The sequence below is a fragment of the Catharus ustulatus genome, chromosome 4 (genome assembly GCF_009819885.2).
Source record: "Catharus ustulatus isolate bCatUst1 chromosome 4, bCatUst1.pri.v2, whole genome shotgun sequence".
Classification (NCBI taxonomy): Eukaryota; Metazoa; Chordata; class Aves; order Passeriformes; family Turdidae; genus Catharus; species Catharus ustulatus.
In genome coordinates, this window is record NC_046224.1 from 10315143 (window position 1) to 10331592 (window position 16450).

General features: G+C 36.7%; 1 protein-coding gene across 5 annotated transcripts in view; it reads left to right on the forward strand.

The window, feature by feature from the left end:
• The window catches only part of CACNA2D1 (calcium voltage-gated channel auxiliary subunit alpha2delta 1), a 368220-nt gene that overhangs the window by 55633 nt on the left and 296137 nt on the right, over window positions 1-16450 (forward strand). For all 5 annotated transcript variants that reach the window (XM_033056982.2, XM_033056980.2, XM_033056981.2 and 2 more), the window contains exon 3: window positions 11912-12028. In XM_033056982.2, coding sequence (XP_032912873.1) covers window positions 11912-12028 — 117 coding nt within the window. The remainder of the gene's footprint in view (window positions 1-11911; window positions 12029-16450) is intronic.

Here is a 16450-nt window from a genome sequence, read left to right on the forward strand (position 1 = left end):
GCACAGGTCCAGGAGCTGGAGTCGATGTTCCCTGTGGGTCCCTTCCAGGTCAGCACATTCTCTGGTTCTGTGATACTCTCTGGGAATGGTCTCAAAATAGTCTTCCAAAAATAGATTTAAAGCACATATTTAAATCCTGCATTTTTTGACATTACTATCAGTTAAGGTGAGATCTGGGAGAACTCCAACTTGGATGTAATACCAGTGTAATATCCCCATTACAGTAATGCAATGATTGCTTCAACAAGGCAGGAAGTTGGTATTCAAGATGCCAAAATACTCAGCTGGTTGAAAACTGGCAGAGTTCCACTGACTGCAGTGGATTACACTAATTTACATTTGCTAAGAATCATGACTAACAACATTTAATTTACATGCCAACAGGTAAAAAGTATTAAAAAAAAATTACAAAAGAAAGCAGAGGCTTCATCTTAACCTTACTTGCTACTGTAGTTGCTCAGCTGAAGAAGGTACTGTTTAGTCCTTCCTAAGGAGTTTTTGCCCCTAGAAGAGCAAAGGGATTTTTTTAGGAGGTATTGTATGCACAACTTGAGACTTGAAAGCAGGAATATTAGATACACAGGAAAATCTTGTCCAGTGTGCTTCTTTAACTGTCTCTCAGCAAAGCACAACTTAGTATATTATTTTTAGTTTTCTAAGTATTATGTTTTAAAACAAAAAAATCAAAACAAAACTAAACTAAACTAAAAAACCAAAACAATAGCAACAAAACAATAATGTAATTGTCATTTCAATTTAAGAAGGTTCATGTAACTTTGTCTCTCTGTGCATTCAGGCATTATGAAGCTGCTCTGATGTGAATGATACGTGGTTTCTACAAAGCAGGAAAAAAAAATAGAAGGAATATACAGCTGCTTAATAGAAATTTAAAATCCATGTAGCAAAGTAGATATTGAGGCTGCTCTCACTAGCTGCATTTCTTAGTATGCATTTTGTCTTTGAAAAGACAAAAATATGTGCAAAGTTTTTCAAAGTCAGATTCTGATCTAAAGCTGGATACCTCAGCATACAGCAAAAAAAAAAAAGGTGAAGAGCCTACTGAGCTACAGAATTTAGTAAGTATGTAGTTCCATTTTCATGGAATTATGCACTACTTCCATTTTTACATAGACTATTCACAGCAAAGACTCATGACTAAGCTAATTGACAGCTCATTTAATCTAATAAACTACTGCAAGTATGCTTCTGGACTCCAGCTCCTAAAAGACCTCTAGGGATAGGAGAGAGAGAAGGAGGGGAACCCTGCAGTCCCCAGAAAGGAAGGCCTGGGATTACAGAATATGCCTTATAGCACTGCACAGGCTTGTCTGTTCCAAACTGATTGAAGAGAATCCTCTTTTACAGAAACACTGAATTAAAAAATGTGGGTCTGTGTAAAGAGCTTTGATGTGACAAACACACTGGAGCTTCACTATGGCTGTTACAGCAAAAAAATGCCATCTTGTGCAGTGTAACCTTTTCAGGCAGCAGCATAATTGAATGAAGCAGCAGATAGAGAGGCAGTTCCAAGGAGCTCTACTCTCTGAATCTGTTTCCTTTTTGATACATCTCTGCAAAAACAATCCATGCATGATGTTCATAAGGCATGCAGTTATTACAGTTCCAGGAGCTGTGGAGTGAATCCATATAGGCTGACTTGGCCTTTAAGTGATATTCCTACTGAGATAAAAATACTGTTTCTTCCTACAAAATAAAAAGAGAGCCAGCTAAGTATGAGTATGTGATGAGTTTCATTCACAAAATGGGTCCACCAGCAATTGTTAGAAGATTTTTATTTATTTTGTCTTTTGAATGCTGTTTTATAATAATTAGCTCTTCCTTAGTGACGAGCCCAGCCGAGATCGTGCAGGAGCACATTTCATCCCTTGCTCAGTGTGAGGTCTGTGTGCCTAATGCACAGATGGTGCCAGTCTGCTCAAGCACTCACGTTGGCAGCAGCTTCACAGGCCACACTTTCAGCTTTCCAGGTCTTGGATCAGTCTCTAGAGTTTAACTGAGATGAGTGACTTGTAAGAGAGACTGGTCTCTGGTTTGATCTGCCCTGGAGCAGGGATGTTCAGGAAAGCTTCCTGCTGCCAGAAGGAATTATAACCCAGAGTAACTTTCTGTTGGAGTCTACAGATTTTAGCTAAATTAGTCTTGGAAGCTCTGTTCTAGAAGCCCTACAGACACAGCACTGACTTGGAGGCTGTCATATAGTGCTTGCCTTGTTCATTCATTATCTGCGTAGAGGTCTGTGCAAGGGGGACTTTAGCAGCTTACTTAAAATTCATGTTAGACTTGTATTTGGATGATCTTCTCTATTGCCCTAGGAGCCTGCAATTCCTGCTTAAGAAGGTGGTTTGGCAGGTAACTTAGCAGTAAACAATTTCATTCCTACTATTTTACCTACTATGATATTTATGTGGTTCTGCCTTTACAGTCATAAAGAAAATTGAATTAATTAGCAAAGGCTTTATGGAAATTTAAGAGTATTTTTTGAAAACATTAAACAGATACATGGAGTCGAAATTTCTATTTATTTTTACCAGCACTTATTTATTTATTTATTTTTAACTACTGCATGTATCAAGTTGGATTTGATTTGTATATGCTTTAGCCAAAGGCAAAGAATTTTGTATCTCATGCTATTCTCTGAAGAGCTAGCAGATGGACCTAGGCGATTTATGGACACATTCCAAAATATGCTACATTCACCCTTGTTAAGGTTGAAGTAATGGAGAGTTTTATGATTAAGAAAAAATATAAGGAAGAAATGCAAGAAGTTTTTTTTTTTTTTAAAGGTAGTTGATTTTAAGAATAACAAACCATTTATATTAGTGGACGTTTCTCTGGAGCTCCTGGCTGTGGACTTTGTAAATTTGAATTTCATTTGGAAATTAAATTTTTCATTGAAATGTTGTGATTGCCTCAGGTTCTGAGGAGTTTGTCAGTATTTTGACCCTGGATTTCAAGATACATAAAATAATAATGTACAGTCCATCCTTCTTCAACCCTGAAAATGGAAAATACAACTGATACCACAACACTGTAGACACAACTGATGTAACTATGAAGCTGTTTCTTGTATGTCCTGGGTACTCTCCAGTGCTCTAAGAAAGGAGGGCAAGTGTTTAAATGAGTTAAATTTGAGAAAGAAAGAAAATTTTCTATTCATTCAAATTGTACCACTCAGTGATGTTCACTGTGATTGATCTCAAAAATCAGAAATGTGTTATATTCTTTATTTTCTCATTTTGTCTCTTTTTGTTGTTGTCATTGAAACAAAATACTAAATAACTTTTTAAAAAACATAAACTAGAGAAGAATTTTTACCCCTATAAAAAACCCTACATTTTTATCTAATCTTGAAATGAAAATTTAAACAAGTCAACTGTTTTGAAGTTATTAAAGCACTTTTATCTTCATTGGGTCACCAGTTTTATATCTGCTGAAATTTCCTTGAGTTCAGGCCATATTTATGGGTGGTTCTGGTCATCTACAACTGAAGTTTTTTCACTAAAGAGCAGTTTGGTTGTGCTGTTTTTTCTAAGGAGAAGAAGGAAATAAAAAGAAAAAAAGGGAGAAACTATATTTATTTTTTTTTAAATTACCTTAGTAATGTGTAGCAAAATAGATACCAGTAAGTTTGGCTGAGTGAGAGTGTATGAAACCAGCCTCTGAAACACTCGAATTCTTTTGAAGCATAATTAGGCTATTGCACACTATTCTTGCACACTTGCCTTTCCCTCATTCCTAAGGCGAGGACACCAGTCTGCTGTCTCTGAGAGGGGTGTGGTGAAAGGAAGGGAGGTCAGGATTACTTTTAGAATGGAATTATGAAGGGGTTGGTACAGTGAAACATGATCATTTCAGATACTTATTGAGGAGTCAGAGCCCATTTACCAGAATTATAATAATGTATGAGATGGGTTAGCCTGGCTGGGGACTCCCAAAGTTATTAACAGTGTTTTTTAACAGTGTGTGTCCCATTTGAGGTGTAGCACTGCCACTGCTATGTTCTGTGTGCAGCCAAATACCAAAGCTGCAGGCATTAAAAGTAGAATTCTCCAAACTAAATTCTATTGAGTTTCCACATTGATGTCAGGAAAATGAACTCACTTTGAAATGCAAGGTGAGAAATATGACTACATATCTGCAAGTTTTCTTTGTAATCCAAATGGAAATTAAGGGATTGTCAAAACACAGGGAGCCTCATTTACTGTTTGCAGATGCCACTCTCTCTCTACTCCCTTAGCAATAAACTGGCATTTTGAAGTGTTCCTTCTTCCAGCAAACAAAAGCAGCTGTAAGTCACTAAGAATAGGTGGCTGCATTAACAAAGCTTGCTCAAGCTCAAGGGAAGAGATGGTCTAATATTACCATAGCTTTAATTACTGTTTGATGATCTGGATAATCTTTGATCAAAGCACTGTTCTTGATTAATTTATAATGTTCTGTTGGCTTTAACAATAATAAATTCTGTCCTATTGGTACTTATATTCTGATGGTTTTTGTAGAAGTGGAGAATAAAATTAAACTTTTTTTTTTTTTAATTCACACACTAAACCCAACAAAACCCCAAACATTAGAGCTAATCATTTTCCAAGTCCTGTGGTTACTGAAATGCTAAAAAAAAAACCCATTCAAGTTCCCTTAGATTTAAAATTACTTTTGGAGACAGTCAGTAGATGATAAATTGCATTAAGAACAGCTAAGGCAGGCCAAAATTTCCTGTGAATAAGTGAGTTTGAGAAATTACATAAGTGCCCATCTCCAAATATACTAGAAGTGCAGAATAAATGTGAAGCATTTTCTTCCTATTGTTCTGTTGCAAGAAAGATCCACTTGTACTCATGAACTGGGATTTTTGAGTTCTTACTCAGTCTCAGCTAAAAACCTGAGTTAAAACTGCTATGAAACTAATAAAGGATGCAATTTTGTAATGTATTTTTATCACTAGGAAGCAAAATTGAATACCTTACTACACATTTTTATTAACAAAGAGGGATGTAAAATCTGCTTTTCAGGTTTGTAAAGTAGCAGACATACAACGCTGAACTTGTGTTTTATCAAGGTTTAAATACAAAGTGGCAATTACAAAAATTGCTTCTTAATTTGAAAGTCCTTTGGACTACTCTATTAATTATCAACAGTCAAAAGGAGCTGATGATTTCTACAAAGTGTGCCTGATTATATGCTTCCCTTTGAGTAGGCACCTGAGTGAGCCCATTGACTCTGCACTGCTTATCCTCTCTCTGATGTTAACTGAGGCATAAGTGTTCCCAGCATCCTGCAGAATTGTCTGAGTGTTTTACTTAAGAATGAACTTGCTCTGATAATTTTTTCCCCAACATGCACGTCACTGCTATGATAGGTTACAGTTTTCAGCACATCAGCTGCCCTGTCTCTTGTCATCCCAGACCTTTAGAGCAGTCAGTGATCAGGCAAGTGATTCTGAACAGCAACAGCTACAGCAAACTATTGGGGTGGTTTCCTCCTTTGTGTTGTTGCCATGAATTTCAGGAATGAAGGCATCTGTGAGTTGCTAGGGAGCAGCTGTAATCTTATTTATACACTGTGTGGAGCAGAGAGTATGACATATAAAATACTCAGACTGATTTCTTTGAACACACAGAATGCTTCTTAGAAACGAGCATTTTTCAATGTGTTTCACAATGAATTGCTTCTGATTCAAAGAAAAGAAGTGTCTTGTGAGAAAGGAAAATTGTCTGGCATGTATTAGAAATAGAAAGTATTAATATAACTTTGGCAGTAGGATACACTAGTAAGAAGATAGAGTTTTCTTATGTTGGGCAGATCATATTGTTTTGGCTACTATGATTTCAGTTAAAGGAGAATATCTGCAGCAATAACAAGTTAGCAATAATACTAGAATAGAATAGAATAGAATAGAATAGAATAGAATAGAATAGAATAGAATAGAACAGAATAGAATGTGATGTAAAATTAGAAAGTGGATATTTCTTTTTTCTGACTTTTTCTACTCTTACGATCTCATCATATGTTTGGATGTCTGTCATATGACCCCTCTGGTTTGCTCTCAGAAATGAGATCATGATGCAACTTCATGGCATTGGTAAAAACAAAAATTAAAATTATTAAATATATGTGTCTTATTAGTTGATACTTTGTTAGCTAAGCAAAGTTATTAAAACACAAACTTTGGTTCTTTAAAGCATTGGATATCATCAATAAAACTATTATTTATTTATTTATTTTAACATTACCCAAAATTTCAGTAAGAAATGAACTTTTTGTTCAGCTGAGGACAGGGCTGAAATGGAGCTGATTGCCCAGGATACACACAGAGTTTCCTGGTGAGGCAGATCTTGGTCACTGAGGCATGGTAGTGCCACAAAGTGATAGAAAGCAAGAGATTGGAAGGACCAGGGGAAAATGGCAATGGGAGACCCTTCCGAAGTGTGAGGAGTGGGCAGAAAGAGAATACTTTAGTCAACCTTTATTTAAATTTCACTATGTTCAGAAGGATTTTAAAAATTTATTAAATAGTTTAATTAGTACACAAGCTTATGAAACCTAGGTCAAGATTTCACAAGTAGTCTTAGTAGTTTGGTGTGATTGCTTTGAGAAAAGATGGAGGGGAACCCACCACAAAGTTTTGGTTGATGTTACTGCAAGCTTAGCACTGCCTTTGAGCAGTAGCTTTTGCCTTCATAGTAGTCTCCAGATGGTCTAGCCTGGCAATAAAGCATTTGGTTATAAGTCATTGACTGTTGACAGAGATGTCTCAGCCTATCTGAGCTAAGGAGTCATGAAAGGCGGGTTTGAAATATTAAAAATGTCCATAGATTTACCTTGTACAGATAAGTGTTACTGGAGTTGTTGAGCTATTTTATTTCTCATTTCCAAAACTGGACAAATTACAGGGATTTTGGTTAATTTTGAAATTCTTGGTTTGAACTTCTGAAGACATTGGCTGGTACGATTTCTATGTCTGTGGAAGCATTCAGTGATGGAAATGAGATTGGCATGTTCATGTCCTATGTTTGGGCCCTCAGCCAAGTCACCACTGCCTGAAGGAAAGGTTCTATTTTTTTTTTTTTTTAAACTGGGAGACTGATGTGTTCAGAGCAAACAAACAAAGAGACAAAGGAGTTCTACTGCAGTTGAAAATAATTCTTTTTCTGAGTGTGATACAGCATGAGGGCTATTTAAATAAATTTTCAATGCTAGGGCCAGCCCAAATGCCTGCCACAATATAGCAAGAGCCATGTAATAACATCTTTCATCTCTCTCAATTTGTGCAGAAGTGTTTGACTTACCCTGGCGAACTTTATAGGAAGCAAGGAGAAGGTCTCTTTGTGAGAGATTTATAAACATGTCCTTGAAGACTGAACAAAGAGAGGCACATTCTGCTGAGGAGCTGGCAATTTTTCTAATCTTTGTCACATTCAACTATTGTTGTGTTGTTTCACCTTAATATGACTGTCTCCATCATGTTCTCTCCCCTAAAACCTTGCAGTTCATTATGTGCAATTTTAATACAGTCTTTCCTGAATAAATAAGTGCAGGAGTATTGACTTCAGAAAGAATTAAAGTATTTTTGTGCTATGGCCTTACAGGTTTTGCTTAGTCATGCAGTGAGGCTTTATTCTGTGTGAAGTGACATTTGGAGATCTTTTACCAGAATATTGGTGATTAAAGTACTAAAAAGTATTTTAGATGTAACAACCTATCGAAACTTACATTCATTTAGTTAAAGCAATTTAACAAATTCTGTTCAAATTAGCTCCTTTTAACAAGTTATGGAGCCTGCCAAATTGTATTTTGTAAGACAAATGAGCACACCTTTGCCAATAACACCCTTTATGGCTATTTGAGATGAGCATTCACTAATTTTGTTAGACTTCTATGTGGGAGGCTTGGAGAAGGAAAAGTTTGTCCCAGGGTGCCAAATCCTGAAGTGTGCATCATCTCCCTGTGTAGTGTTGTGCTGAACTGCTGCAGTGCTATGATGGATTAAAGAAAAGGGTAGTAGGCAACAAATAAATTATGTACACACCTCCTAAATAATTAATGAATATTAGACTGTTCCTTGGTAGTTGAGACAGGTCTCACACTTCAGGAAAAAAAAGAAGTGTGTGAAGTTCCAAGTAATTTCTGATGCTGTTTGTTTAGGAGCTTGTAGGATAAATCTTTCACTGGCAGTAGAAGCAGGGTAGATCAGTGTTCTGAGCCCTGCTATGGGGTAAAAAAAAGAAGGGGAGAAGGAAAGTCACTGACTCAGATCTGTGTGGAGTCTTGTGCAAATCTCAACGGGTTTTATTTTGGGTGGCAGTTGTTCTGAGTTTGTTTTTTTTTTTTTTAAATCACTGACAAATACAAGTTGAGAAACCAGCCTCAAAGTCAGGCTTTCTTGCTGGTAGGACCCACAATGCCTGTTATAAAGGTTTAATGATGCTCCTATCTCTTGTGGTGATTATGATCTCCTGGTTATATGATTCAGGGTTCTGAATTTTCCTGATAGCTGGTGCTGGAGAAGAAAGATGAAAATATTTTTTTTTTCCCCACTGTCCAACACTTTGATAATCTGCAGCTTTCAAACCATTCAAGCTTGGGGATATGGGAATAATTTCGCTATAGGAATTGGGTATGTGAAAAATGTGAGTGTTTTCAGTTTGGGATTTATCAGATCAAACATTTACTGGAAGAACAAATTAGATGCAGGGATAAAAGTGCAAATTTTCCATCCAGATTCTCAATGCATTACCATTATGGCTTACTGTAATTTTGAGTACAGCACAAGAAGGACACAGACCTGCTGGAGTGAGTCCAGAAGGACACAAAGATGATTAGGGAGATGGAACATCTCTCCTATGAGGAAAGACTGAGACAGTTAAGGTTGTTTGTCCTGGAGACTTTGGGGAGACCTTATGGCAGCCTTCCAGTACCAAAAAATGTCTGCAAGAGAGTTGGAAATAGACTTTTTACAAGGGCACATAGTGACAGGATGATTGGGATGGGTTTTAAAACTGAAAATCAGTAGGTTCAGATTGGGTGATAAGAAGAAATATTTTACTGTCAATGTGGCGTATGGTACTCAGGGAAATTGTGGATGCTTCATTCCTGAAAGTGTTCAAGGAAAGCTTGGGTGGAGCTCTGAGCAATCAGGTCTAGTGAAAAGTGTCCCTGCCTGTGGCTGTGAGGTTGGTACCAGATGATCATTAAGGTCCAGTCCAGCTCAGGTCATTCTGTGATTGTGTGATTAAGTCAAATAAGATATTGTCTTTCTGGTTGGTGATTGTGTGAGTGCAGTATGACATCCTCTTAACTTCTACTGAGGCTGTTTGATCACAGCCTGTTACAAACCAAATTTCACAAAGGGCTTAAAAATATCAGAGAATCAGCACTACAGCACTTACCCTTATAGATCTGATCAGTGCAATCTCCAAGTTATCCCTGCCATCTATCTGCTTCAAACCTGCTTTAATTGAGCACATCTTTCACTCTACTTCTATGTGAATTTTATTTTCTTGCGGCTCTCTTAGTTTTTGTTTATCATGTTGAGTGAAAAGACTAATTGACATTTTTGGCATGAACTGGCATGAAATGGCATTTTTGCAATAAACTACTTCTTTCCTCAAATTTTAGATCTTTATTACTGAATTGAAACTCCAAATGAAAAGGGTATATAGGAAATTTTTCTTATTGCTTGCACCACTGAGTAGGAAATGAAGAACAGTTGTGCAAAAAAATCGGGGAAAAAGAGATACCAGAATTAATTGAACAAAGGAAACCAAACATTCAAACATTTTCATAAGTGAAATATATGAATGCTTTAAAATGATTTTTTAAATTATTATTTTAAAACCTATGTGAAAGTTATTTTACATTTTTTAGCCCATTTGCAAATTCTTATTTCCATTCTTTTGTAAATTTAGTAATTTCGATTAAGGTATACTTCATGCAGTCACAAATGAAGTGTAAAGAATTTGCCATTATGTTTCTCCTCAAAGAACCAAGACATCAACACCTGGTATATTGCAGTGTCTGTTCTTTTTGTGACCAAGATGAATGTTTGCTGACAATGTGAAAACCTGAAAGTTTTACAAGATTTGGTGGTCATTCCAATTTAGATGTTCCTCTGAAATTTCCAGTCTAGATTCAAATCATCTGGATGTACAAAACTGATTTTTACTCTTGGCTTGTCTGTAGGACTGGTCATGACAGTCAATTTAACTCCAAAATAGTTTGCTGACTGCAAATTTAATGTGTTTCAGAGAATAATAAATGAAGTTCTAAAGTGATCTACTTTACAATAAAATGCCTTTATTTCCAAATTTATTTGATTAATAGTTGGCTTATAGGCCAGTTCTACTATTAAGATATGTCCTAAACCTCCAACACAAAAAAAACCCAAAAAAACCCCAAAACACCCACAAACCCTCAAAATGAGGTTTTTTGGATTTGACCAGAGAGAAACTTTTTGTGTAACTGTTTTGAAAATCAAGGACCTGAAAAGTGTCCAGACTACAATCTGAGTGGATTAGGATCTGTCATCTGTTGTAGTAGTTTTATGCTCATGGGGCACTGATTTTTTAAAATAATCATTACTGTATTAGGAATAAAGCTTAGTCCAATTGCTCAGGTACTGGTGGAAAGGAATGACTGTACTTCAGGAGGAAAATAAACAACAAACCAAGACCTAATATAAGTATTGTAAAATTCGTAAGTGATAAAATCTGTGGCAGCCTATGCGTCATACCTGATAAAATTTTGCATGGATAACTGTAGTTGTCAGAAAAGTTTTTGTGGTGCTTGTGAGCTCCAAGCACCAGGGATATTGTGGTGAGTTTCTTTAAGGTCTCCATGGCCTTAACCTGGGGAGGCTGGCAGGGCTGGTTGGCTCAGGATTTGGCTCTCGTGCTGGATGGCAGCCAGTGCATTAGTGCTGGACTCAGTCCTGCCTGTGCCTGGAATGACTCCCCAGGAGACAGCACAGCCCCCTCCAGGCAGTGCTACAGAGGCAAAGCACTTGAGTAAACTCAGGCCATCTGTTGGCTGCATAAATTAGTTTTCTCCATTTGCCCATCTAGCTATAAGGATCCGCCTTTTTTTTCCTTTCTTTTTCTTTTTCTTTTTTTTTTTTCCCCCCTCCATATTTCCCCTCCAAATAATGTGTTTTTTCTTTATCCAGTTCTAGTAAGACAGAGATAGGCAAATGCAATTTTTTACATCTCTTTCCTTCCTTCCTTCTCATGGTTACATGCTTTTCACTGTTGTGTCTTTGATTAACAAATAAAATTATCTCCTTCATATACATCTGCTTTGGAAACAGTTAATGGCTCTCATAGAGAAGAAACACATTTGTATTTTCCCTTTTCCCCTTCATCTTTTTTCCCCGTTTCCCCTTTTGTATTTCTGCTTTTCCCTTTTTTCCTCGTACTTGTTCCTCCTTTTCTTTCCTTGTGAATACTAGCACTATAATATGAATAAATAAGGAAATAAACATTAAATTAGCATAACTTAAATGAATTAATTCAATTGGTATGTTTGTATTTCAGCTTTCAAGGAAGAATTCAATTCAGCAACAACTATTGTATTTGAAATTCAGTCATTTTAAAGGATCTCCATTTTGCTGCTTTCTTAGCACTCTGTGGGAATCAGATTCCTTAAGCATTTTGCAATTTGTTAGTTTATCACTAAAATTGGTCAATTTTAAAGATTTATTAAATGATCTTTAGTGTCAGCTTCTACCTCTCAGAAAAAAAAGGTGAAGTACTTCTTTCACAAGGCCCATTTGGATTTTCCCAGCAGTAGTCTTTATAAAGGTCCAAAAAGAACAAATGCCTCTTCTCTCAAGTCACTTGGCTTATTTTGAATGTGTACTGTCAGCTTGGTTTATTTCCATTTCTTTCTTTTGCAGATTTATTTGAAAAACACAGCATTGTATACTGTAGAAGCAAACAACCCTCGTCAGCTAGTGGAAATTGCAGCCAGAGACATTGAAAAACTTCTAAGTAACAGGTCTAAAGCCTTGGTGGTGAGTACTAAGGGGTTAAGTTTTCTATTTAGTATTTTAAGAGATCTTTATTTACTATTGAAACATGCTTTCATTGTTATTTCTACTGCCTATACACTTAGAGGCAGTGTCAGTGTGATGTGTATAAGACATGACATGTAGAAAGATGGCTCCTGACTTCATGGTAAAAATGAACTCCTTTCTTGGCATAGGGCAGATGTTTATAATATTGACCGACAGAGAGGAGCCATGGCCAAGTAAGAAATCAAGTTATAAATAGATTGGAAAATATTCCTCTAGGTGACGCACATTAATGTTTATGGCTTGAAGATCACTGTACTCTGTAGTCAGTAATGAGCTTGGGGAATCAAGAAACAGGGCTCTTTTTTTTTCCTGATTTGCTGATTTAACCTATATTTCAATTGTATTTTGCGTGAAGTCCATGCTTTATTGTGGTCTCACAATTTTTTATGCTTTAAATAAAAATATCTATTCCTTTAAGCAGTCCCTTTCTCTTCTATCCTGTGAGACATCAGACCTGGGTAATTGCTTTGTATGGCTCCAACTCACATCACTCTCATCAGTATAAGAATTTAAAATGTTTTTCAGAAGGTACTGACCACATGGAAGGATTTGGATGAATTAGTAAACATACTTCATTCAAAATAGAGCTATTAAAAATAGGTTTAAAGGATGGAAAAGCAGATTTTGGAAAAGCCCAAACATTCCTTGGGCAATTACATATCCATACAGGGTTTCAGATTAGTTTGGATGTGTCATTTAAACTGAAATAGAGGAGAAAGAGAGATTAATTCACCTAACTGTAGACATCTACTCGGTTATCCTAAGCTCCATTTTTTGTTCAGTGGAATAAAACAGGTCTCAGTCAGGACTGACCTGACATTTTATGAGTAAGACTTTAAAATAGGATGAACTATAGCTGAGAAGAACTTACTTCTCTCTTTCTCAGCTGGAGAAGCCTCAAATCTAAATGTCTATATTGTGTGTAAAGTGGGGGGAGATGAGTCCCACCCACCCAGTCCTTTTATCAGTGCAGTTTCATGCAGCTGAAGAATCAGTGTGAGTGAAACTGCTGCTGCTGCCCTGGACTCACCTTCTTGTAGGCCATGAAATTTTGCACAGTCTGTTGCCTGTGCATAAGTACCACAAGAGGTACCCATGTTCCTGCCTTTGGTTCTCAGCAGTTCATTCTTCCTGTTGCCATTGCTTACCTAATGCACAATGTGCATCAGTGTTGTCTGGGCCAAAGCTTCTCTAATTCATTTAAATTACTGGAAAATAGGTCTGATATTTTTCTTGTTTTTCTGTTTTACCTCAGTTGGCATGTGCTTATGTAGCATTCTGTGGGCTTTGTATTACCATTGCAAAATACTGTAAGTCATTTGCAGACCTTTGTGAATAGAGAGTTTTCCCCACTGTTTTCCCTTCAACCCATATAAATTTGATGGTTTTAAGTTATCACAGCAAAAGCTTTTATTTTCTCAAGCCTCAGGATTATTGTAGGGGGTTTTATATGTGTCTATGTTAGTTTGATCTTAAAAATTTAGGAAATTACTTAAGGATCATGCTTACTTTAATAAATATTCCAGAACAGTTTTTCTGTGAATGTGGAAGAAAAGTGCTACCTCACTTCAGGCAAGCACATGGTCACATTTTGAAAAGGGCAGTATGACTCAGTTTCTTGAGGTAAAAGACTAAATTAGGAGAAGCATGGTCCTTTTGTCCAGTAGCTCCTAACAGCTGAAATACTTAAACTGACTTTTCTATTTGTAATTGTCACAGCTGTATACCAGAACTTTCAATCCCTACTGATTTTAAACCTTCCTGTACATTTTTTTATATACAGGAGACACTCATTATCTCCTGCACCTGATCTATTGATTTCTACTAAACAGATTTCTTCACCTTCCATATATATTTCTCTTTCTGGTTTTTTTTCAAGGACTATCTTTATGCTGTCAGTTTATAAACTTTATGTAATGAGGCTGAATTATTTACCTGAAGTTTCAGTCTTCTTAAGTTTGATGGGTCACATTTTCTCTGAAATCAGGAGTGAATTTGAATGGAACTGCTACTAATGACAGCATAGAGGTTTTTACCATTGGGGCTATTATGACTCAAAGTGTTAATTAAGACCTGAATCCTGAAAAGAGTATGATGCAAGGGCATCAGACATCCTCCAGTGATGCCATGAGGAAGGTGCCAGTGAATTACATCAACAATGTTATTGTTCAGAGACTACCATACCTCAGGGATGCCATGGTTTCCTCTAGGCATGGGACACAACCAACCTTTGGACAAGGTTGTAATAAACAAATATTAGTGATGACTTTTCTAATAATAGTTTGCCTTCCCTTGGGCTGTAAGAGCACCTTTAAATGAGAAATATCTCTTGCACTCTGAATTATTTGTGTTTTCATTTAACTGTGGGCTAGAAAAATCTGTAGCAATGAGAGTAAAATTACCAGGTAAATGAGTTTAAGTTTGTGTTTGACAGAAGCTTAAAACTGGTGGTTGTAATAGGTACCTAGCTGAGGAAGGAGAAAGGAGAAAACCCTGATCTGAACTCACAGGGCTTTCCTAGGTTACTCTTACTAGGAAATGTATTGCATAGAAGAAAAAGTTAGGATGAAAGGAAAATGGAAAATTTTCTAGCAAAGTGCAGTGGAGAAAGAGAGTAGTATGAGTAATAAGGAGGGAGACAGGCAACAGCCTTCTAGTGAAGGATGTCAGACTGTCTTGCAATGGAACCTATTGTTGAAATAGTGAATATTTCTTTTACAGCTTCCTTCTGTGCACTATTGTGCATTTCTCTGGCCTAACCCTACTGAATATCCCCCTTTTCAGTATAATGGATTCCCAAATGCAAATGGTCCTGCAAAGAGGTGGACTCGATGATTCCTATGGGTCCCTTCAAACTCAAGATATTCTATAATTCTGAAATTCCATGATGCCATGGAGAAGTTGATACGCTGTCTCAGTGTACCTCACTAAATGGTGGGTACAGATTGAGCTGTGCTGCACTGCAGCCTCCATGGGAGGAGGTTTCACTGCAAATGTATCCTGCAATAGCTGTTGGAAAACTCACAAAGTCTTTCCAAGGATACCAACAAATAGTATGCCTAGTCCATTGGGCTGTCTGGCACCCAAATTGTTCATTTTTGCTGGGCTTAGCTTCAGTTTTAGCATTCCTACCCCATTCATGAGCGTAATAGATTTCTGGAGTTATGTAGATCCTGCTAATAGATCTGAATCTTTTCATTCAAATGGAAAATGTAGAAGATATTAATACTTATTTGATGAGTATCATTGGAAATACCAGAGTACCTGACATTATACTATATTTATAAAATATGGTTTGAATAGTTACATTGACTATATACACTTAAACCTTTTTAAAGTTATTAATTTACCAGATGGATTAATAAAACTTCTTTTTTTGTTTATTGCTCATGTAAAATACTGTAGTAATCTTAAGATTTGCAACGATCCTGATTCTTTTTTTGTCGTACTATAAAATTAGGTAGGTATATTTTAAAGACTTCTGGGGTTATGTTTTGTGTTTATGCATTGTATCATGATTTAAACTTAAACAGCAACTTCACTCCTGTGGAGTATGAAGCTGGAAGCTGTGCAGCCCTTGGCCTTCCTTTCCCCATTACTCAGTACATGTCAGGGACCGTCCTGAATCTTATACAGCAGGCAAATCTGCAGTTTACCCACTTCTCTTTTTTGCTCAGATATTTGAAGATAGTAAGCAATTTATACCTTTTATGTAGAAGAAAATTAAAGAAATAAAGTTAAGAATAACAGATACCTACTAGCAGTCTTTTCAAGCCCAGACTGCAGAAGTTTTAAGGAAAATGGTCAAAACATCATATTTCTTGCTTAGCTAAGATCTCTTTCTGCATTTGGAAATCATTTAATGTTTGACTGTTAGTGTAATAGTTTGAGATTAATACTAATTATTCTCCTATCCAAAATTAGAATTTGTGCATATTTTCCACAATAAAATACCTCTTTCTGGACAGCTTCGGTGTCTGGGTATTGTTGTCAACACTTTGTTGTACACTCACAGTGAATTTATTAATACACTTTTCTTCCATTACTGCCCACACTGGAAGGCAACAGCATAATAACCATTAGTGTAAAGCAAACACTCAAACTCCATTAAAAGACATTTCACTGCAGAATGAGACAGTCACATTTTCACTGCTGAATTCCTGCCCATGATGTGTTTCTTTTGCTTTGGGGTCATTTGTGTCTGCTTTTAACTAACTCACGTCAAGGTTGCTCAAGGGAAGGCTGCAGTCAGCACCCTTGGCTTCTTCAGCTGTGCGTAGATAAAGATGAATTACATGCACATTTGCGCTGTATTGTCTAGATTTCTTCAGACATCCCAACCAGAGGCACAATATCTTC